The 22,838-nt window shown below is 37.6% G+C and overlaps 1 protein-coding gene across 5 annotated transcripts in view; it reads right to left on the reverse strand.

Annotated features, from left to right (window-relative positions):
- The window catches only part of LOC114648173 (DENN domain-containing protein 2D-like), a 108,013-nt gene that overhangs the window by 57,972 nt on the left and 27,203 nt on the right, over positions 1–22,838 (reverse strand). For 4 of the 5 annotated variants that reach the window (XM_051924641.1, XM_028797053.2, XM_028797054.2 and 1 more), the window contains exons 2-3: positions 8,076–8,152; positions 1,014–1,097 (exon numbers count right to left, since the gene is read on the reverse strand). In XM_051924641.1, coding sequence (XP_051780601.1) covers positions 1,014–1,097; positions 8,076–8,152 — 161 coding nt within the window. Of the gene's footprint in view, positions 1–1,013; positions 1,098–8,075; positions 8,153–18,795; positions 18,874–22,838 lie in introns of all 5 variants that reach the window. The other variant, XM_028797055.2, reaches the window with a different exon arrangement.

Here is a 22,838-nt window from a genome sequence, read left to right on the forward strand (position 1 = left end):
CCATTATTTTTGGAAAAGATAGCAATACATACCAACACTTACCCCAGCTACCATATAAAGACGTTGAGTGGTGTGGAGCTGCTTACTGCCTCCTTGCCTAGACGGCTCACAATTGCAACCTGCTTGTTTGCTATTTATTGGCATAAAGATCCAAAAATCTTATGTGTTTCTTACTGATTAATTCTTCACACTTTTTGATGAACATTCATGATGAACTTTATTTTCTTTAATTTTTTTTTGTTTGGAGCCACAGTACAGAGTTTATCATCAATGGACTACTACTGCACTTCTGCACCCAATCCTCAGAGTACTTAAAAAAGAACTGTTACCCAGAAACACATGGTTTAAACCAAAGAAGTTGCATATTTTCAAGGGACTATGTCAAAATCATAACTTCAGTCTTATTGAATGTTGTGACACAATCTAAAGCAAGCCATTCATTCAAGACATCCCAGAAATGTACAGTAAATGAAATGAAACAGCCTGTCAAGAGGAAAGGGCCAAAATACCTTCTTTAAAGCTGCACAGTTCTTATCTGCAGCAACAGGAAGAGCTGGTTGAGGTTATTACGGCTTAAGAAGGCTCCATAAGTTACTAAAGCTAAGATTTTACATACATTTTTAATTCTTAAACTTGTATTTATAAAGAATATGTCAAATGAATATATTGCAATGAATAATTTATGTGTACTATCTGTGAAATCAGAGCATGTAACTTTTAATATGACTTACTGTAGATGAAACTCAGACTACATGTAGGAATTTGGAATTTTTTTGTACAATTCTATGTATATCCAACACATTCCTTTATCATTTTTGTTTAATAATATCCATAATTTATAAAGTGATTTCAGATTGTTTCATGTTAAGGTGTTTTACTAGGCAGACATGCAGAATTTGTAAAGATTTGCTCAGCTACTTGCTGATATAAGCAAATACTACATAAAACAATGCTTTCTAAAATGTATGGTGTATCCAGTTGTGGAAACTGTGCAAAATAAATAATTAGCTTACGTTTCCTTGGATCTCCACGGAGAGAAGTATGCAGCCGACCTCCTCTGCTTCCAAGGTCTTCTACCAGATTGTTTGTCACTGGTTCTTTGTAACGAAAGAAAGAGAATGATATTCTTTTAAAATCTGAAATTACCATTACAAGATAGTTAATAAGCAAAAGAGAAAATGAAAAGAGCACAACACATGTATTTTCCTAGAAAATAAAAAGAATATTTGATGTTAGTAATAACTGGATGGCATTGAGGGTAAGTTATTGTGACAATCTGCTTAAAGTTTTTTTGTGGAATTTTTTTATTCAATTTACTAATTTATTGACAGGTTTAAAAGAATGTTTTTTGGCCTTTGCTAGAAGAAACAGATTCTTGTAATATTACACTCGAAAAACTAATGGGTATATTAATACTATCCATCCAACTTAAAATTATAATGTTTGCTAGTATTAAATAGCTGTTTCTACTTATACTGAGACACATACATCTCTTAGATGTCACATTAACACAATTAACTGACCATCACAGTGTTATTTTAGAGACATTATTCATCTCAGGGGCTGTAGTCATTATTCACCTATTTTATGTTAATCATACTCAAAATTAAAAATTGTTATATTCAGAAAATAGTATGCCCATTTTTTAACACATAGTTACATTACATTGATTTAGCATAACACATAAATGCATTATATGTACATAACTATCCTATATGTTGCCTAAACAAATGTCCCTTTATTTTGTCAACATGTTGCAGCATTTTGCAAGGGACCTCCCACACCTTTGTACAATTAAAAAAAAGTTAAAGACTTTTAGCCAGTTATTTCTTTTTTGCCAAAGGTTGTGGGTTGTGTGCGGTTGTGGAAGATGATTTATGATAATTTTTTTGATATTCTGGCAAACTTCTTGCTTCCCCTACATCACAAGAGCATCTTTTTCTTTCTTTTCCATTTTAACCTGGGAATTAATTCTAGATTACACTAAAAGTGAAGTCAATGAAAATACAGTAAAACATATTTACCTTATGCAGCAATACTGTATGTTAACCATTACACAGTCTTAAAAAGAAAGTGTTGCATATTCCTGATTACTTGTATTGATATAATATAAATGATGAATACTTGAATAAAAATGATCTAAACATTAATTACACCCAATGTACATGGCATTAGACTTTTTTTTGGAATTGCTAATGTTACCTATACGTGCAGAGCATGCCTTTTTTATGCAGGATGTACCTAACTCAATTAAATGAAAATACCTCATATAATAAAACTAATTAAATTCAAAGACTCATTTTTTGATTGGTCTGATAGAATATTCAAGCACTGGTTGGACAGTAATTAATGCTAATTGTATGGCTCAACTGTCTATCCATGAAACACCTAAAAGGTGAGTAGCAAATTTACATGTGCATCATTTACATAAAGTGAAGTTAATTAAGTAATCTGAAACTACTAACTTAAAAATAAGGAGAACATGGGTTTGTGTCTAGGGTCATCTCTGCGTGGAGTTTGCAAAGTGCTTTGAGTATTATTATTATTATTAAATGAATATGGCTACGAATGAAGGAAATAGAATGATAGTAAATGGTGTGCAGAAAATGGCAGTAGAAGGTCACCCTAGGGTTTGTCCTGGATAATGGCTGCAGCTTTACCCTTATCTGCATAAATCAGCAGTACATAATCTCATGGTCTCATGCTAAGGGCACTCTTTATTACTGTTTGTTTAGTGTTACGTGTGATTATGTATCTAATTGTATCTTATGTGTCTGCTTTTCTCGTTTTTTTCTGTCTACAAAAAAAAAATAAGAGTAAAAAAATTAAGAGAAAGCTACGTAAGAACTCTAAAGCTGTCTTCACAGATGAACACCTTATAACAATAATTGAATTAATAATAATAATAATACATTTTATTTATATAGCGCCTTTCCCATGCTCAAGTCACTTACAGAATATAATAAAGAACTGCAGCGTATACAGTATATAGCATTGTACAAACCAGATAAATAAATAAGAAGATTAAGACAGTGAATTCTGAAAAAAAAGAAACAGACAACATAATTGATGGTCTAGCACACACATACAGGTTACATGAGCATCTTGACAGAGAGATTAGCCAGGATATGCTATGCTTATATCTGTTTGTTTCGCTGATTTCATAATTTGAGGACAGTCTCTGCTCTATTTCTGTTTTAATTACATAGTTCGTTGCTATGTTCTGAATAGACTCCTGAAGTACTGTACATAATGGCTCTGGGAACTGATGGATCTGTTATAAAATATAAAAGTGCATTATGCGGAGATTGAGTGGTGGACTAAACTGCATCCCAACTTGTTCAAGATAGCAAAATTTATTTTGAGTTCAGCCATTTTTCCTTTTTTTTATAACCATAATCCTACTATATCATGAATATGAGTTTTCTGTAATTTGGAATACTTTTAAAAAGTTGTAACTATGCATACATTTCAGTTTTTAATGGTGGCTCCCAGTCCAGGTTGGCTGCTGTTTTGCATCCACTACTGCAGAAACAGACCATGGCTTTTGAATGGCAGGGAGTTAATAAAACTGAACTAACTGAGAGATGGATGGATGAGTCTGTCCTGCGCTTCAAGTCATGCTGAACCTCCAGGTGTATTGCATGCACATTTGTGTCAGTCTGCAGCCAGACTGTACCGAACTTAGCAAATAAATCAATCTGTCTATCAATTTTCTGATCTCAGTCAACCCAGTACAGAGCAGTGAAAGGCAGAGCTCAACCTAACAGTAATGGAGAGAAAGAAAGAATTAATAACAGTCCCCACAGACTTCCTTTCCTCAGTTTCTGGAGGCCAGCCTATTTAGCATGTCTAATTTTAGACAAAAACTCTGACATCTTACGCAACAATATGAAAGTGCAGGAAAGAGAAGAACAAAGCAAACACTGGTTTTTGCATTTACACTTTGTAATCATATGATACCATAATATATTTGATGACAGTTCCAACTAATTGATAATGGATGGAATTAGAATTCATGTTCTTTTCCTGTCCCTCCCCAAAATTAATTCCAGGTTAATACCTGCATGCAATTCTATACTTTATCAGTACTGTACTAGCCACTAGATTACTATTTCAAGTAAAAGTAATACTATATATTAATATTACTAATATCATTAATAATAAATATTATTAATATATTAACACCAGTAAAAAATGTTTTAAAAAAATAGAGAAGGCGTTCATCCATTTGTCCATCCAAACTAAGTTAATCCATAATATACCTAAACCATCTGCTCAGTAGTAGCAAGGAAGTGACAACACAAAGCAATACAAAGGACACAAAGCAGAATCATCTGATGTTTTGGTCTTATTTCCCGTGAGGCTGGTCAATTTAGAAGCCCTTGATTTTTGACACAAAAGTTAGTATCTCATGTTACAATTGAATAATGAGGAAAAAAGGATTAATGTAAAAGCTGATTTACATTCCTCTACAACAATGAATTAGACTTTAATTTACTAAACATATTTTATCCATTAGAATGTTGTGAGGGAACCTGAGCCTATCCTTGAGCAAGGCAAATTTCTAAAGAATGGTCAGTTTGACAGCAGTGACTTTAAAAACTAGTTTAATCCATCATGTGAAAATATAGCAAAGGGGAACAGAAAACAACAATACAAAAGCTGAGCTAATACACTACTTCCCAATGAAATGTTAAACCATCCTTCAATATACTGAACACGTTTTATCACTTGCAGTGTTGTGTGGAAGCAGATTCTATTTCTGTAGCACTGAGTGCAAGCCAGAAACAAACTGGGGTCCATTCAGTGTTTTTCGTCTAGTGTTTCAAGATCAGCCTGATTTCAGACACAAAATCTCACACAAGAATAAAACAATGCAAAACCCGATTTGTATTCTTATTAAGCTGCTTCCCCTGAAACATTAAACCATCCTTCCATTTCCTTAACCTATTTGTCCATTGAATTGTTAAGGGCATCTTGAAGTTTTTTTTAGCTATTTTGGTCATTAAGTCACATGGCAGCCCTGAAGAAGAAGCTACTTACAAAAAGAAACTTACTTAGGAATTTATTGGGAACACCTGTAAATCTGCTTATCCATACAATTCTCTATTTGGCCAATCGTGCATTAAATCATGCAAAGATACAAGTCAGAAGCTTCAGTTAATGTTCATATCAAACACAAGAATGAAGAAAAAATGTAATCTCAATGATTTTGAACTGTGGCATGATTTGTGGCACTAGACAGGCAGGTTTGAGTATTTCTGTAACTGCTAATCTCCTGGGATTTTTGCACACAACAGTCTCTAGAGTTTACTAAAAGTTGTGTGAAAAACAAAAACATCCAGTGAGCATCAATTCTTTGAACAGAAAAACCTTGTTGATTGGAGTGGGCACAGGAAAATGCCAGACTGGTTTGAGCTAACAGAAAAGGCTACTGTAACTCATATAACCACTCTGAATGATTATGGTGAGCAGAAAAGTGTCTCAGAATGCACAACATGTCAAACATTATGGCAGAGGGCCACCTTGGGTTTCATTCCTGTTCAGCCAGGAAAAGAAAGCTGAGGCTGCAGTCAGCACAGGTTCACCAAATGGGACAGTTGAAGACTGGAAAAATGTAGCCTGGTCTGTTGAATCTTCATTTCTACTGGGGCACACAGATAGTAGGGGCAGAGTTTGGCATCACCTGCATGAATCTATACATCCAACCTGACTTGTGTCAGCAGTCCAGGTTACTGGTGGTTGTGTAATTGTGTGGGGAATGTTTTCTTGGCACACTTTGGACCTGCAAATACCAATCAATTGAATGTCATGGTTATTTGAATATTGTTGCTGACCGTGTGCATCCTTGGCCACAATTTACCTGCTTCTAATGGCTATACTTCCAGCATGATAATGCACAATGTCACAAAGCAGGAGTCATCTCCACTGGTTTCATGAACACAACAATGAGTTCAATGTTCTTTAGTGGCTTTTCCACATTCTTAAAAATAAAGATACCACAATGGATCTTCAGAGCAGTGCCATAGGGCATGGATCCCCAACTCTGGTCATAGGCAGCTGCAATGGCTGCAGGTTTTCATTCAACAAGAATTGGCACCTAATTAAGCAATTGGTTGGAGTTTGAGGCCCTGACTTAGTTGGTCTTCTGTTAGTTCACTTCACATTTCATTTCTGTTTGGGTGCCATTTAAGGAAAGAAATGAAGCAATTCAGAGGAACAATGAAGACATTCAGAGGAACAAATCTTAAAAACAAGTCAATTGAAATAAATTCAAAAGAAATTAATTAGCAATAACAACAGGTAACTAATTAAGAAAAGGGTTAGAATGAAAACCTGCAGCCACTGAGATCCTCCAGAGCTGGAGTTGGGGACCCCTGCCATAGGAAAACATTTTTGGTTTCAAAAAGAATAATCCGCATGAAGGTTTCAGAAAGAACCTTTATTTATTTAGATTCATACCAGGCACCATACACCATACGATAAATAACTAGATGGTTAGAAATTTGTGAAATAGCAATGAGTCATGATTTTAAAAGTTCTCTTGCTACATACATGCATTAAGTCCTAGGTAGCCCACCATACATTGAATTTCATTTTTTCCCTACATATTAGGAAGGTTTTCCTAGTATAAAGTACCAACTTTATATGAAAAGAATCATTCCCAGATATAAAGGGTGCTTTGTCAAGCAATAGTTCTACAAGGAATCATACTCAGTACAACCAAGTAACGAACATAAAATGCCATTAAAGAACTCTATTTTTAAGAGTGTGCAGTCACCAGATCCAAATCCATTGGAACACCCATGGGATGCGGTGGAACAGGAGATGCAAAGCATGAATATGCAGATGAAAAATCTGCAGAACCTGCATGATGCAAACATGTCAACAAGGACCAGAATCAAAAAAGAATGTTTCCATCATCTTGCTATGCCACGAAGAACTGAGAGTGTTTTGAGAGCAGAAAGAGGCCCTGCCCAGAATTAATATTGTGTTCCTAATAATTTGTTCAGTGAGTGTATACTCACAATGCCAATTTTGATTTGAAGACCCGTCTGAATATGTTTAAATGTGAGGAAAAACCCAGAATGCAGTGCCCACTATATATGCATATGGACGTGCTGATGCCTATTAGAAGTGTTTATTTTACGATCTCTGTGCACTGTAGTAAATGTTTTGACATGGTAAATTGGCCCTAGTGTGTGCTTGGTGTGTGGGTGTGTTTGTGTGTGTCCTGCGGTGGGTTGGCACCCTGCCCGGGATTGGTTCCCTGCCTTGTGCCCTGTGTTGGCTGGGATTGGCTCCAGCAGACCCCCGTGACCCTGTGTTCGGATTCAGCGGGTTGGAAAATGGATGGATGGATGTTAAAATCACTTGTAATGCTGAACATGTACGAGTCTAGTGAAGAAAACGAAGCGCAACAACAGAGCACAAATAATAATTAAGAAACTGGATCTACAGGGAGAACAGAAACGCTATAAATGAGAGAGGCTGTGAGTGCTGAATCTTCACAACCCCTAACAGTGCCTTGCTACATCGGAAGCATCAGGAGAAATAAAAAAGAGAGAGAGAAAAAAGTATTTTTCTGCCCGTTGAAGATGTCAAAATTAATGCGTGAAGATCCCCTCAACTCAACAGTCCCAGCTCCCCAAAAATCGTTGCTACAGTCCATCTCTGAGGCGTCAGCCAGCAGACAGAACTTTTAAGAGGCAGACCTGTAATAACTGCCTTGCACGAGGACTAGACTTTTAAAAGGCAGTTTGTCCGCTCGGGTCGGAGCATAATTGGTATTTACTGTACGTAGCCGAGACGGGATGAAAGTGTTTAGTAAGAGACCCCGCTGCACTCCTGTACAGTTCCGTTATGTGCGCTTCTGACCCTGCGAATTGTGTTGAAGTCATTCAGCCAAAACTGCTGCAAAAGCACTGACTTCATGTCTTTTTTGTTTAATACTGTAATAAAATCCTACATGATTGCACTTTGAGATATAAAAAGATTGGTCTAATCCACTCGATAACACAACAGAAGGTCACCTTAGTCTGAGTGCTGAAGGTAAAGAAAAAAGAACTCACTCTTTATCCGCAGAGACGAGAAGGTCCATCTCCCCCTCGGTCGGTTGCTCCCGTCCTCGTCACCCATTATCGTGATTCTAAAAGGCAAAGGCATAAAACTCTGTTATTGATATTCACTGTTTTCTACATTAACGTAGAATTTCATAAAACCATGCTGTATTCATGTATTATTATCACCGTTTTGGGACAGTTATACGCATACAACCTTGTTCATTCATCCCTGTATACACATTATTTTATTTAACACCATGTCTATGAGCACCAAGGTACTTTCTAAGTACAGAGCTCCAGTACAATTGTTCAAATTCTTTTTTCTTTTTTAACAGCTGAAGTCTTGGCAGGTTAAATGGCAAGGATAGAAACAGAATCCTTGTGGTTTTCAGATCTGGGTTGAAAGAAACATGAGCCTGTCCCAACAACAATGAGGGCAAAGCAGGAACCAGCCTGGCTGGGATGCCAGCTCATTTGACAGCAAACTCATTCATTCACTCCACTCCAACAAACTAGCCAAAAAATCATATTTTTGGAATATGAAAAGAAATTAAAGTAGAGAGTATACTGGAATTCACACTGTGTCAACGTGGAGATCAAAATAACTTAACAGGGTATTTTCAAATCGTGAGGTCATGCCTAAAGCGCATTATAGTTCAGAAACAAATATATTAAAATAATAAAGTGGTCCACCAAGTTCCAGGAGCAACATGAAGAGCAGAGCTTTTAATATCTTTAATGATCATATGCATCTTGTGGATCACCAGAAGAAGATGAAACTTGGCAAATATTAAACTTCAGAGAGAAGAAACTCTTATTTCTGGTGTTTATTTTTTGCATATACTGTACTATGCTAATACAACAGCATTGGGCTTGCTTCAATCAGTCATCCATCCACTACTTTTCTGAATCAATACATGTCTACAATGAGCTGCATTTTATAACTAGCACTCAATATAAGGCAGAAAATAATCTTGGATAAGATACCAGTCCACGGTAAGTCACACACACACACACTGAGCCAGTTAACACTGCTCTAACTAACTTAATATCTTTTCTTGAAATTGTAGGTGGAATATAAAAGGGATTTACAAAAAAGGGGCTTAGAGTCTGCACAGTCTAGCCTAGCACCTTCACGGTAAAACAAATCCTTAAAGGGGCATTAACCCATTGCTGTGCTCTTTATCTATTTTTTAATTCACACCATGCTTCATCCAAGTCACAAAGTCTTGCCCTGGAAACATTGGGGAATTGACAGGACACCTCATTAGATAGAGCATGAGTCCATCACAGAGCCCACCCACACTTAGGCCAGTCTAGAGTTCCCAATGGCAAGTACCTCCTTGGGGATGTGGGAGAAAATCTCATACAGACATGGGGAGAACATACTGACTTCCATGGACCCCAGTAGGTCACAGGCATAGGCAGAGTTCAAGGGGTGCATAATGTTACTAATATAACTTCAAATAAAGGGTATTTTTCCTGAATGTAAATATTTTAATTTTCAATGAAACTCACAGTCCGGGGTTCATGCCCCGGGTACTCCCTTCATGGATTTTGCATGTGCACACTCCAAAGACATGCAGGCTAAGCTTACTGGATGCCACATTAGACGACTTTTATAGTGATTTTCAATCATAGCCTTCGTTTATGTCATTTTAGCCAGTCGGAGACAGTCACTGTTGTGCTCTCATGAAGATGAGCAACTATCCAATGTCTGAGACCAATTAGTCTGCAGCTGGCTAGGATAAAATCAAACAGGTTTGAATTTCATGTTAGTCAGAAGGATGGACTTTGTACGCAGGAAAGCTGACTACCAATTGAACCAAGGTACAATGCACAGAATGTAGCAATGAGGAATCAGTAACACAAGTTTTTTGACCTTCACAAACAGAAGAGAAGCGCATCTGTCTGATGCCTCGTATTTTACATACCACAGCAGAATGGAAAAAAATAATTAAAGGTCAGAGATTGCTGCTGAACTTGCTGCAGCTTTTAACTCTTTGAACAAAGCCATGTCTGTCAAGGCAGTATGCTATTGGCTATAAGAAAAAGGGGCGAGTACAACCACACTGGAAGATCGGCGCTTAGTCGGTAAATGTGACATAAGCCGTGATTTTCAGTTGTGTAATTTGACATGGTATAGCGACTGTGACTGTATCATGGGCTTTAGGTGAATTGACGATTCTAATGTGATGGACAGGCATTTTGACCAGGGGTTGTTGCTGCCTGCACCCATTGCTTACTGGGATGGGCTCTAGCTGCATCATGACACTGCCCTAGTAAGCAGATTTAGAAATTGGATAAATCAACGGATATTATAGTCCGTCCTAAGCAACTCTCTCTCTTGCACGTTGCCTATCTTTAAAACAGGCAGAGAAACATACTGTACAATTTCAATTACAAATTAGTTTGCTGTTTCGGATGTAGCTTACACCAGTGTTTCTTAAACTATGGGTCATGTGATGTCTGAAGATGGGTTGCGGTCACTCGTGAATCATAATAGTACTGAATGGGAAAGGGTCGCAAACAGTTTGAGGAATGTCTTGTCATGTGTCAGGTATGACCTGCAAGTGTGACTCTCCAAGAGTCCAAAGGGGCAACAATCAGCGATGATTCTCCAGGGTGGAGTGAACTCTATAAAGGAAATATTGCGATTATGGGTTGTGAAGACTTAAAAACGGCAAGTTTAAGAATCTCTGGCTTATACAGTATGTTCCCCTTTTATAAACAGATCATCAGTAGTCCGCTCAATCACCTAAAACGGTAGTTCAAGTGGTCATGCCTGCTGGTACAAATGGTGGTCTGAACAAATCTTTACCACACGGCTGTGACTAAGTATTTAAAAAGTGATATCTGTCTCTTTGTTGAAGTAAATAAGTAATTGAAAAAAGCTCAGATTTTCAAGTCAGTTAACTATGACCCTGTGCACATCACAGTGTTACTTCATGCATACATTTTTGTAACTTCTTGAATAAATATAATGCTCATATTTTTACAGTTTTACAGTGGTCCCCAAGTGCAGGTGGCACAATATTTTTAAACATGTGATGTACACATTGAAATGAGGTGCACAATTACAATAAGTAGACAACCAAACTTAATAACAGTTTAAGTGTACCTTTTACTAATTTCAAAGTTTTAAATGTGCTAATGGGAGACTTAATTTTGTAACTTTATATATTAAAAACAATTTATGATATGTGATGGATGTGATGCACGGTGGTGTGTCAAAAAATGCAATTACTGTATCTGTCATCATTCATCTGACTCCCCTCAAACCTAAACGTCAAACTCTACAAATAGTCACAGGACTTGAACCTTAAACACCTGACCTGTTAAGCAGTAGCACTAACCACCACACCACCATGTTACCCTTCTGTAACAATCATTCATCCATCCATCCATTTTCCAACCCGCTGAATCCGAACACAGGGTCACGGGGGTCTGCTGGAGCCAATCCCAGCCAACACAGGGCACAAGGCAGGAACCAATCCCGGGCAGGGTGCCAACCCACCGCAGAACAATCATTCATTCTTTATTTTTTTACTGTTTGCAGAATTGATGATCAGAGCTGGTTGCCACTACACAACTATCTTAAGTTGATTTTGATCAAAATGAAAATGTTTTAAAGCTTTTATTCTAAAACAACTGATAGAAATCTCCCGGAAAGTACATTAATAAGTCAAACTCACATTGAAACAAAGCCATCTGATTTAATTTCTTTAAACTGAATCTTAGCATGTGCTTTGAAAAAGTGCTTTACAAAGTGAATCAACATTACACAGTATCAGATATATTTGTGTATAATTAGAAAAGAATAATACAGAAGTACAAGTCGAAACAAAAATGCACTATCACAAGGACCTGATAGGAAAAGTAGAAAACAATACACTGCGCAAACAAAGAAGTCAGCTGAAAGCAGACAAGCTGGAGCCCAGAAACACACACAAAGTCCTTTTTAAAGATTGAATTCTAGAAGGACAATTCTGGAAAACAAAAAACAAACCTAAGGATTTAGATATAATGTAATAAATGAAGGAGCTTTTAAAAGCTGTAGTATTGTCACACATGCAGAATACAGTATATTGTTATTTCCATGTCTGACCAAGATGCAGCACATTAACACTTTCTGGCGTGAATTGTTTCATTTGATAATAAAACACGATGTAAAAGAGATTCGCTGCAAAAATGTTCCCTGTTTAAATATACAGTTCTTCAGTGGTATGTAAAATCACACCTTCAGCTAGGCTTACATCTCCCTTGGGCATGTGTGAGTAAATATTGTTAGTTACATAATAAACTTTGGATAGCAAAATAAGAAGAGGAAGTGAAATAATCATATACCAATTAGACTTGGTGCACAAGGTGATGATTTATGCATGCCAATACACTGTAGAGTTTCCATTGCCTCCAGATGTATTGTATATTCCAGAGTACTACAGCCTCTATTGATAGTCATTGGCTGGACTTTTCAAGTTTGGACAGATGCATAGTCAAAAGAAAAAAAAATCCACAACCTGATGTATTGTATTGTGCACAGTTTTGTGTACCGTGCAATTATCTTATGTGGGAAATAATGATCAATTATACATGCAGTACAGAATAATAATTTGCCAGTAGTAGATAGTGAAGGTGTTAGTCCATAGCAATACCACTCTATGGATAAAGTAGATATGTTTAAAAAGACCAGCACTTTATGTCGTTATTCAAAGTTTTTGTTTTTGATCTTGCAGCTGTCAAAAGGTATTGCTACAGTGGTGTAGTGGTTGGTGCCGCTGGCCCATTTAACTCAAAGGATCTGGATTTGATTCCTAACATGGCTGTCATCCTTGTGCTCTTTGTACAATTTCCTCATGTCCACAAGGGTTTTTTCCAGGTTTATCTTTGGTTTCCCCCCTCACCCCAGAGTTATGGTGTGAGGTAAAATGGTGAATGTAAACTGCTTCTGAATGAAGAAGTGTTGATGCATGGCCTTCCATTAACTGGCACTACATCCAGGTTTGGTTTCTTCTGCTGCTCTGGTGATTAAACTCCAACTGCAGCAGATTCAGAATTTGAATGGATGACTTCATTCTTAATGAATACATTGGAAAACATCTCATTCTCTCCATTTCTTTTTCTCTGCAATATGCTATTAATAAGTCTTCTAAGATGATATATCTTACTGCTATGACAGAGTTACTTTGTAGATGCTTATCTCATGAGATATAAATAGGCAGCTGATCTTTAGACCCTAAGGAATGAACCTCTTGGTACCAACTGAGCCAAAAAAGAAACTTGAGGAAGTTGCTTTTTGGGCAGTTTGATGAAAGTGTAAGCAAATGCAGCAGTATAACTCAGAGTGAGATTTGTCACAAAACCTTATGCACTTTTGGATGAACTCTAATATAACTAAAATAAATTTGAAGTCATGGGTTGAGGTGGCACAGTAGTAGCACTACTGCCTTGCAGTAAGGAGACCAAAGTTAGCATCCTCTGTCCTCCCTGCATGGAGTCTGCATGTTCTCCCCGTGTTTGTGTGGGTTTCCTCCAGGTGCTCCGGCTTCCTCCCACAGTCCAAAGGCATACAGGTTTAAGTGAATTGGTGACGCTAAATTGGTGTGTGTGTGTGTTTGCCCTGTGATGAACTGGTGCCATGTCCAGGGTTTGTTCTTGCCTTGTGCCCTATGCTACCTGGGATAGGGTCCAATCTCCCCTGTGACCCTGGCCTAGACTAAGTAAGTTAGAAAATGATGTGAAAGTCATGGGTTGTGCTTTTTATAGTTGGCTAAAGTACTTGATTCTATCCTAAATGGACACTGGCTTGACTGCCACCCCACAGACTTTCTGGGTTAAGCAGGACAAATCTATAAAACTGGTAGTGTTCTAAGTGGGAAGTGAATAAAAATGATCTCATTGTGGAAGGTGCTATATATAATGCCAGTCTGGTTTTCATGTCAGGAGGGACATTGTATGCACATTGACATTTATTTAATGGCTGATAATAAACTGATCCGGTATAATCCTCCAAACTCCCATTACTTCAGTCATTTGCTTCATCTCTGTTGCAATCTTGCATATAGACAGGCAAACAAGGCTTTAGAATTTATTCTACAGCAATAGATGAAAAGGAAGTGAAAAAACACAGTGTTTCAGCTATCACTTTGATGAATAGCTCAGTATTACACTGCACAAAGCCAGGGTTGACTGTTAATTAAATAACTTCTGCATCCGGATGGCAACGCACAGGAGTATTCAGCAGTTTATATTAAAAAAGGCAACTGTGACTGTAGCTGTTGGAAAAACTCTTGTGTTGCAGTAAACCTTAGTGGGAGGCTTATGAAAATGGACTAATTTAATGCAATAAGAATGTAAGGATAGAAACGCTTCGATGAGAAACCCCAGCATACTTTAGAAATGTATGACTGTGCAGCTGGCTTAGAAACAACAAAAGTAAAACCGTGAAAATAATGAGCTTTAAAGATTTGGAAAGATTTAGCTTCAAGGAAGCCTTTCACAACTCACTTATAATAATGATCTAAAGAAAGTTGGCGGTTGTGTCCAGTTAAAGTGGTGGTGGTGGCAGGAGGATTTTGGGTTGCTCGTTGACTAACTCACAAAACATTTCAAGTGTTACTTTGTTTTACATTTAGCAAAAAGAATGCCTAAAACTGGCTAAAACATGCGAGGCGGGCCATGAGCAATGACCACCATGTGCTGTTCTGTCAGATAGAAATTACAGTGTGATACTTTGAAGGTATGCAATGCAAGAATTCTACCTGACTTCTTGAAATGGTCAGCTTATTTTTTTCTTTTATCACAAGGATTTTCACACATTCTTCGTAGAAGGTTTGCTCATTTCCATTCCAGATAAATGTGGCATGTTAGGAAGCCACAGACTTGAAGTCTCAGATTTTCAAAAGGAATTCAAGCCTGCACTGAGGTTAGGTCATTTGAGTTCATTTACCTTCTTGTTCTGAGGTCACTCCAGTGTAATTTCATGCTTGAAGTGATTTTCCTATTAGTCTGAACTGTCACCCCCAATCTATAGTTGTGTACTGAATGCCACATATAGAGAGGAGTTTATTATTGCTGTTCATAGAATGATCTTAGGCAAAAAAAAAACTCCATGGTGGCCGCCAACTCACCCTCCCCTGAGTCCCGACAGAGTAAAATTTATTACCATTATTTCAGAGCAATGTCTAATTTATTTATGATCAACATGGGGAGAATTTAATAAACACAGATAATTTTGTCTTCTTCTTGTTTCGGCTGCTCCCGTTAGGGGTTGCCACACCGGATCGTCCAAAATTGTTGTCCGCATATTGATTTGGCAAAATTTTACACCGGATGCCCTTCCTGACATAACCCTCCCCATTTATCCGGGCTTGGGACCGGAACGAAGAAATACACTGGTTTGTGCATCCCCTGTGGCTGGGTTTAAACACACAGATAATGTTGTAATCTTGTGAAAAACAGATTTTGTAAATAAAACACCACAACAAATACATTTGTATAGAAAATAGAGAAACAACAATACTAGAATAAGGTACATTTTAAAAATCTACCATATCATAAAATATTATTGAAACTTTCAAAATCTCTGAGGGTTTTGGCAAACAGCAAATGCAGACACTACGTCTTCCAGGTCCAAAGACCATCAAACATTGCACGTTATTGAAGTTTGAGCCCAAGCTGAAAGCCTCTTCGACCACATGGAAGATCTCAATTAAGATTTAATCAGCTTTAAAGATGATACCACCAGATACAATAATAGTCAGGACTGCTAAGGAATTCAAATTTGACTTCTTAGACCCCATCTTACTATTACCCATTCACCCTGTGGCTGGGTGAGCACTGACTACACTCTGGCCTGAACAACAACAACAACAACATTTATTTATATAGCACATTTTCATACAAGTAATGTAGCTCAAAGTGCTTTACATGATGAAGAAAGAGAAAAATAAAAAATAAGAGAACACTAATTAACATAGAATAAAAGTAAGGTCCGATGGCCAGGGAGGACAGAAAAAACAAAAAAAAACTCCAGACGGCTGGAGAAAAAATAAACTCTGCAGGGGTTCTGAGGCCTCAAGACCACCCAGCCCCCTCTAGGCATTCTACCTAACATAAATGACCTCAATCAGTCCTCCTTGTATTCAGGGTTCTCATGGAAGGACTTGATTATGACGGTCACATGGACTTCTGGTCTTTAATCCATCAATGTAGGGACATCACGGTGCTTTGATTAGGTGGTGGTGGCGCAGATCGCCACCACAGAAAACCGGAAAAAGAACAGAAGAGAGAGTAGGGGTAAGTACGGAAGAGACTTGGAGGAGGTCAGGAGCACACGCTGATACAGCGCATTGCCGCACCCACCACATGACAAACCAACTCAGGATCCCAGATTAGGACAGCCATGCAAAAGGTGACACCTCAGCAACACCACACTAGTTCAGATGAAATGGAACCAGTGTGAGTTTTTTTATGGTGGCTGGAGTGCCAATTCTACCACCAACCCCCAGGTTTTTCCCTGCAGGTTAGACTGAAGCCAAATCAGAAATGGCTTAATTATCTAAACAAAGTGAGTCAGTCCACTTCATAATATATAAAAATGACGCTGATTACATTTAACGTTAATTAAAAAGTAAAATTCATTGTAGACACTCTCACAATGGGCAATAGGGTCTCCCTTAGGGGGCTTCTGATTGTGTTGTTGTAGTGTGTCATTGCTATACTTCAAGGGGGATCCTGATTTGTTGTTGCACTGAGTACCTATGCAAATGGACTTTCTCAGGGTGAGGTCCCCGTCTATGATCGAGGCCCCAGGCAATTATTGGCCTTACCTATCCTGCTTCTAGGCCTCTGAGAATGATGCTCTCTCTTCTTAAGGATTCTCCTCATTAAATGGCACAGAGGTTTGCACTCAAAGCTTCAGAGACTTGTGCCCATATTCATTAAGCGCCTCAGAATTACTTATAGGAATTGTACTAAAAGTCTGACTAGGATAAGAATTTATTCCAACCTCAGAATAGGACATGAGAAGTACTTACAAAACATCCTATAAGCACTCCCAGCAAGGAGTAGGAGTTCACGTTTGAGAATGAAAGATGTCACAGTATTACAGCACCCTGCAAAACAGTACTCATGAAGGAGTTCTCGAAATCACAACAACATTTTGTAGTTTTCTGATACTTACACTAAAGCTGCACCACAAAGCTAACAATTATAACAATATTCAAAGTAAGAAAGCTGAGCATTTATTGTTGGATTTGGAAAAGGAGTCATCAGCCATCTCTTCTGAGGGCATCCTTTATCGTCAATAAGACAACATCCAGGGGGGAACGTGATTATGTTCAAATAAAGAGGTTTATGCCACGGTCATGGAATACTCTAAAGTCATGTATTGAACTGGGTCACTTTGCAACAACATCCATGATCACCTGTGTGTTCATATTGTGTCACACATGTGCGCCTTGGGGACAGCTTAAAGGCTCTGATGTGGCACTGTACTCTAATACCTCTTCACTTCCTCCCTCTACAGACCAGATGATTGACAATCTCACCACCTCTGACGTCACTTCCGGTGTCCATCCACCTGGAACCCGCCTCTTCCTGCCTGGCTGGCATTTAACCAAAGTGTCGCATTCTTGGATAATCTAATCTGAGACTTGTGACCTTAAGGACATTCTCTTGCTAAAAAATTGTATTATTAGTTTGCCTTTATAATATATTCAGTCACAGCGTTACCCCAAATCTATATCTTTGTCTTGTCCTCTTTTACAACTGTAATATCTTTTGTGATTCAAATATGCCTGCTCAACCACACTTCGGGCAATCATCTTTATGTGCGTGCTATCAATGAAACCAACAACTACAGGAAAACCAGTAATTTGAATGAATGCAGCTTGCTTTAAGATTACCTCACATGGAGTGGTGGGGAAACATGTAAATCTATGTATTTCCTCATGTGTAATATAAGGGTGTTCAAAGTCTGGTGCAAAATTGGAGAAATGGTTGGTTGGGACATACCCAGATCATTGGTATTGCAAAGCTGCATTTCTCCTGTGGCCAAAAAGCATAGCATTACCAACACTTTCATTTTGGTTGACAGCCACATGATATACAAGATTTGTTAAAAATGTTATTACATCTGTCAATTCGATATCTTTTTATGAGGTGTTGTTGTCCAGTGTTTCCAAAACATTTATCCTTTCCTGGAATGTGCACATTAATCACTGCCTGAACGCTGTCTTCTGAACTCAATCCTGGTGAAATTAGGAGTAGATTCCTAAATTTGGAAACTTGATAAAATGCTTTTACTCATACTTCTAAGAAAAAACCAAATTTGCATCACTCTGAGATTTTTGAGTCAGTTAGAACCGTTTTCCTACTCTGAGACGTTTGATAAATGCGGGCACTGATTCCTCCCTTGTGCCTCATGCCAAGGGTTTTCAGGTTCAGTTCTGGAGAATTTTCATCCCAACGAATCAGTATGTAATTTTATCTTTAATTAAACTCATTGTTTAATTAAGTGACCTTTCCTATTGTTCTTATTTTGCTTTCAGAATAGTGCAGTATTGTGAGATTCACATTTATAACACATTAGAATTTTTTTGCTATAGCTTTAAAAAGGTAAGTCTGTTTTTTCATTTTATTTTTAATTCACCTGTTTTGTTCAAATTGCTCTCTTAATTGTATCTAAATGCTAAAAAGTAATGATCAGCAGAAAAGACATACTTACAAATGACATCAAATGATAAAGGGCTGTGTCACTGCTACTTCAGTATCAGCCTCATGAGCAAATGGTGACTTTAATAACCTGAACATTAACAAAGAACAGAAACATCAAACAGCAAGACAGGCCAAGATGACTTCATCTCTATTTAACACATACTGTGTAAATTGTTTTGTCATTTATAATAACCAATTTGAAATTTCTGGAGTAACACGTGAAAACACAGAAACTGAGAAATAACAGTTTGCTTAATTACAAATTGATTAGGATAAGAACCTGTAGCTACAGCCTTATGCTTCCACAATAGACTCTGATACTCCACAACCCTGTATTGGAAGACTTACACCCAGAAAATGGATGGAGGGATAATTTCTTTAATCCTGATAAATACTCCAGTTCCAGCAGAAAAAAAAAAAATCTTTGGCTTGATGGTAAGGAGCTGTGTTCAGTTTCCATCTGGTGTTATATCGATCCTCCCTGCCAAGAAGTTCAATTTTCAATCATGAGAACAGATAATCTGTTTTCACTTAACGACTGCCTGTCTCAGGTAGTTTCTTTAAAATGTCAGACATATAAAATCCTGGTTTCTTTCTGGTCAATCTTCAATTATGGTCTCACCTGCAACATAATACAAAGATTGGGGTACTTTGGGCAGCTTCTGCCATCTTAGTTATGGAACCCTGAAGGGTGGTTCTTGGCTTCTCACTCACGTCACTGATCCAGGACTTTCTTGCCTCAGTGTGAATGTTGGCCACTCTGGGAAGTGTTGCAGTGTCTCCATACTATTTCTGTCCTTAAGAAGTTTCAAAGTTTTTATCCTTATCAGGTGATCTTCTCATCTTTACAATCTGTTACAAACTTTTAGATATAATAGGCTCTTATTTTTAAAATTTCTTGTCTGACTTGAACTTTATAAAATATCCATTTTACAAAATATCCAGCAATCAGCTAGAAGTATAATGTATATAGCGCAGATAGAAGGAATATGAAGCACAGGAGTTTTGGACCAAGCAGATGAAAGGCAGGCTTGTCTGTCTGATGTCTCATATTTTATATACCACAATAAAATGAAAAAAAGAAAAAAGGGCTGAGATGGCAGTCCTTCATGGCAGAGTGGTGGCTCTGTGGCTAGGGATCTGCACTAGAAATCAGAAGGTTGCCGGTTCGAATCCTGTAAATGCCAATAGGGACTCTGCCCTGTTGGGTCCTTGAGCAAGGCCCTTAACCTGCAATTGCTGAGCACTTTGAGTAGTGAGAAAAGCACTATATAAATGCAAAGAATTATTATTTGTCCATTTTAATTTTTGTATATACATGAAAAATATTCTTGATAGCTATTTTTTAATTTATGTCTGTAACAAAATAACAAATTGTAAGAAATCCACATAAGGCAAATACTTCCTGAAAGCTGTATAGTACTTGAATATAATAAATGTTTTACAACCGCTTAATTAAAGGAGGGCATGAGTCATCCTTGCTAAACATTTACCAGAGTACTTCATATTCAGATTAAACATTTTTATATTCTCTTTCCAACATTATTCCCAATTCCCGTCAAAAAACACACACTATCTGCTTCTGCTTTCTTCCCTTCTGTAATGATGAACTGATTTGTTCTTTCTCTTTCACACTACTCTTTGCTTTTTCTTATCTTTCATACTTCTTGCTATCTATTTATAATTTATCTTCCTTACATATATTTTTGAGTAACCGTCACTTCTTTGCCTGTCTTAATTTAACCCTCATTCTTCGACTTATTTTCTGTTGTGCCTGGAGAAGTGTGGTGGCACAGTAGTAAGCTCTGCTGCCTCATATTTATAATGTTTTGGGGTTGAACTCCAGCCCACTCACTGCCTTTCTGGAGTGTGTGCTCTCTCTATGTCTGGTTGTGTGGTTTTCCTCCCAAATCCCAAAAAGCTATTCAGTTTAGGTAAATTGTTAGCTCTTATATGGCTCTGTGTTGTCAGTGTTCAGGGTAACACGGTACGAAGTAATGCATTACTGTAATCTAATTACATTTCTGTAACCTTACATTTATATTTACTGTAATCTAATTACATTTCCGTACCTTTACTCGTTAAATATATGTACCTTCACTGAAATGAGTCTTGGCTATGCAACAGCCTGTCCCTCTCAAAAAGATCAGCTCCCACAATCAATTATTTTAAATCACAATTAAAAACTCACTTTTATTCACTTGTTTTTTGGTCGAATTGACTGTCTAACTTAACTTTGCAGTTTTAACGTTATTTTTTTTATTTTCTAAATATATATGTACAGTGGAACCTCGGTTCACGAATGTCTCTGAATACGTACAAATCGGGTTATGACCAAAAAGTTTGCCAAACTTTTGCATCTGTTCACGACCACACACTCGGTATACGAACAGGTCAGTTTCCCTTTCGGTTTGTGTGCGCTGATGATTTCCGCACGTGTTCAGTCTCTCCCTGTGCATTCCCTGTGCAGTGAGCAAGAGAGAGACAGACAACCCGCACACAAGAGAGAGAGCAAGCAAGAGATAGAAAGGGCTGGCGAGAAAGCAGTTAAAGAATGCACCGGGCTTGTTTTTAAAGAGACCGATTCGAGCATTGTTTTAACCTCGTTGTATTTAATGAAGACTTTTTTCTATTGGATTTTAACCTCCACTTCACTTCTGTTTACAGCGATCGGTTCGTAGCGTGCATTGTTGCAATTTTACTTTTCTTGGTTGTTTATTAAATTCTGGATTTTTCAAATGTTCATTTTTTTCCCTGTGCTTAAAACTCATTAAAAAAAGTGTTTTTAGTGAGCGATTTGTAGCACTATAGCGTGAACTCTTGCAATGTTAGTTTTCTCTGTTGTTCAAGGTTTTCTCAGTGTTATTCAATGTTTTTACATTTAGTTTACTATTACGCTGTGCATTCTATGGTATAATTAACTATATTTGTGCTTAAAATTAAAAAAAAAAAAATATTTACATAGAGTTTGTACGGTCTGGAACGGATTAGTTGTATTTACATACAATCCTATGGGGGAAATTACTTCAGGTCATGACTAAACCGGGTTACGACCAGAGTTTTCGAACAAATTACGGTCGTGACCCGAGGTTCCACTGTATTTGTATGGCTGTTAACTGTTAACATTGCTGTCAGCAGTGGGCTGCTTTTGCCTTTGCTTATTTTAATACTTTAATTGTAATGTATTATGTTTTTTCCTCCCATTTCTATCTGTTTTTGATTGTATTATTGTAAGGTCAATTTTTAAAAGTGCTATGTAAATAAATTTGATTTGACAACTTACACTCAGAGGAAATATCAGACTTGACGACTACAGTTGCCATCTGAGGATGTCAGTTTCCATGAATTGATGAGGATGACAAACTACATGACTTTCCAGTAGTTTCACATTTTCAAAATATTGTAAGCTTGCCCCTTTTTCTGAAACCCAGTAATAAACTGCCTTACAGAAGTGGTGCTGTATGAATGCTTTTCAGGTCCAGTGAGTTCACCCACAATCTCAGCTCCTTTCCCTTTTTTTCCATTTTATTGTGGTATATACAATATGAGACAAGACACAGACAAGCCTCTCTTCCATGTGTGTGGCCCAAAACTCCCATGCTCCATATTCCTTTTAGCTGCACTATATACATTATACTTCTGGCTGATTGCTCATTGGTTGTTAGCTCTTGCATACACAGACGCTCACGCCCCTTTAGTTAAAGACAAAATCAGACCAGTTTGATTTAGTAGGGGTGTATCACACACCAGTCTGACTGAGTTACTGGGGATGCCAGACTACATGACCACTGCCAACTTGCTAAGATTATGTACATCACTGGAATCACTAAACAATCACTGAAATAATCATGTATTGTGACAGGGGCATAAGTAGTTTAAATGATGAGCATTAGTGACAACTTTAGTGGGACTTGGCCACAATTTGTGACTTTGAATTTAAGTTAGCATGTTGATCTAATTTATTAAATTCAGTTGTACCAACCCCTGCTCTTTAGAACACTGCTCTCTGGATTTGTCCCAAAAGCACAACATCTTGATCTCTCCCTGCATTGC

The sequence above is a fragment of the Erpetoichthys calabaricus genome, chromosome 3 (genome assembly GCF_900747795.2).
Source record: "Erpetoichthys calabaricus chromosome 3, fErpCal1.3, whole genome shotgun sequence".
NCBI lineage: Eukaryota > Metazoa > Chordata > Cladistia > Polypteriformes > Polypteridae > Erpetoichthys > Erpetoichthys calabaricus.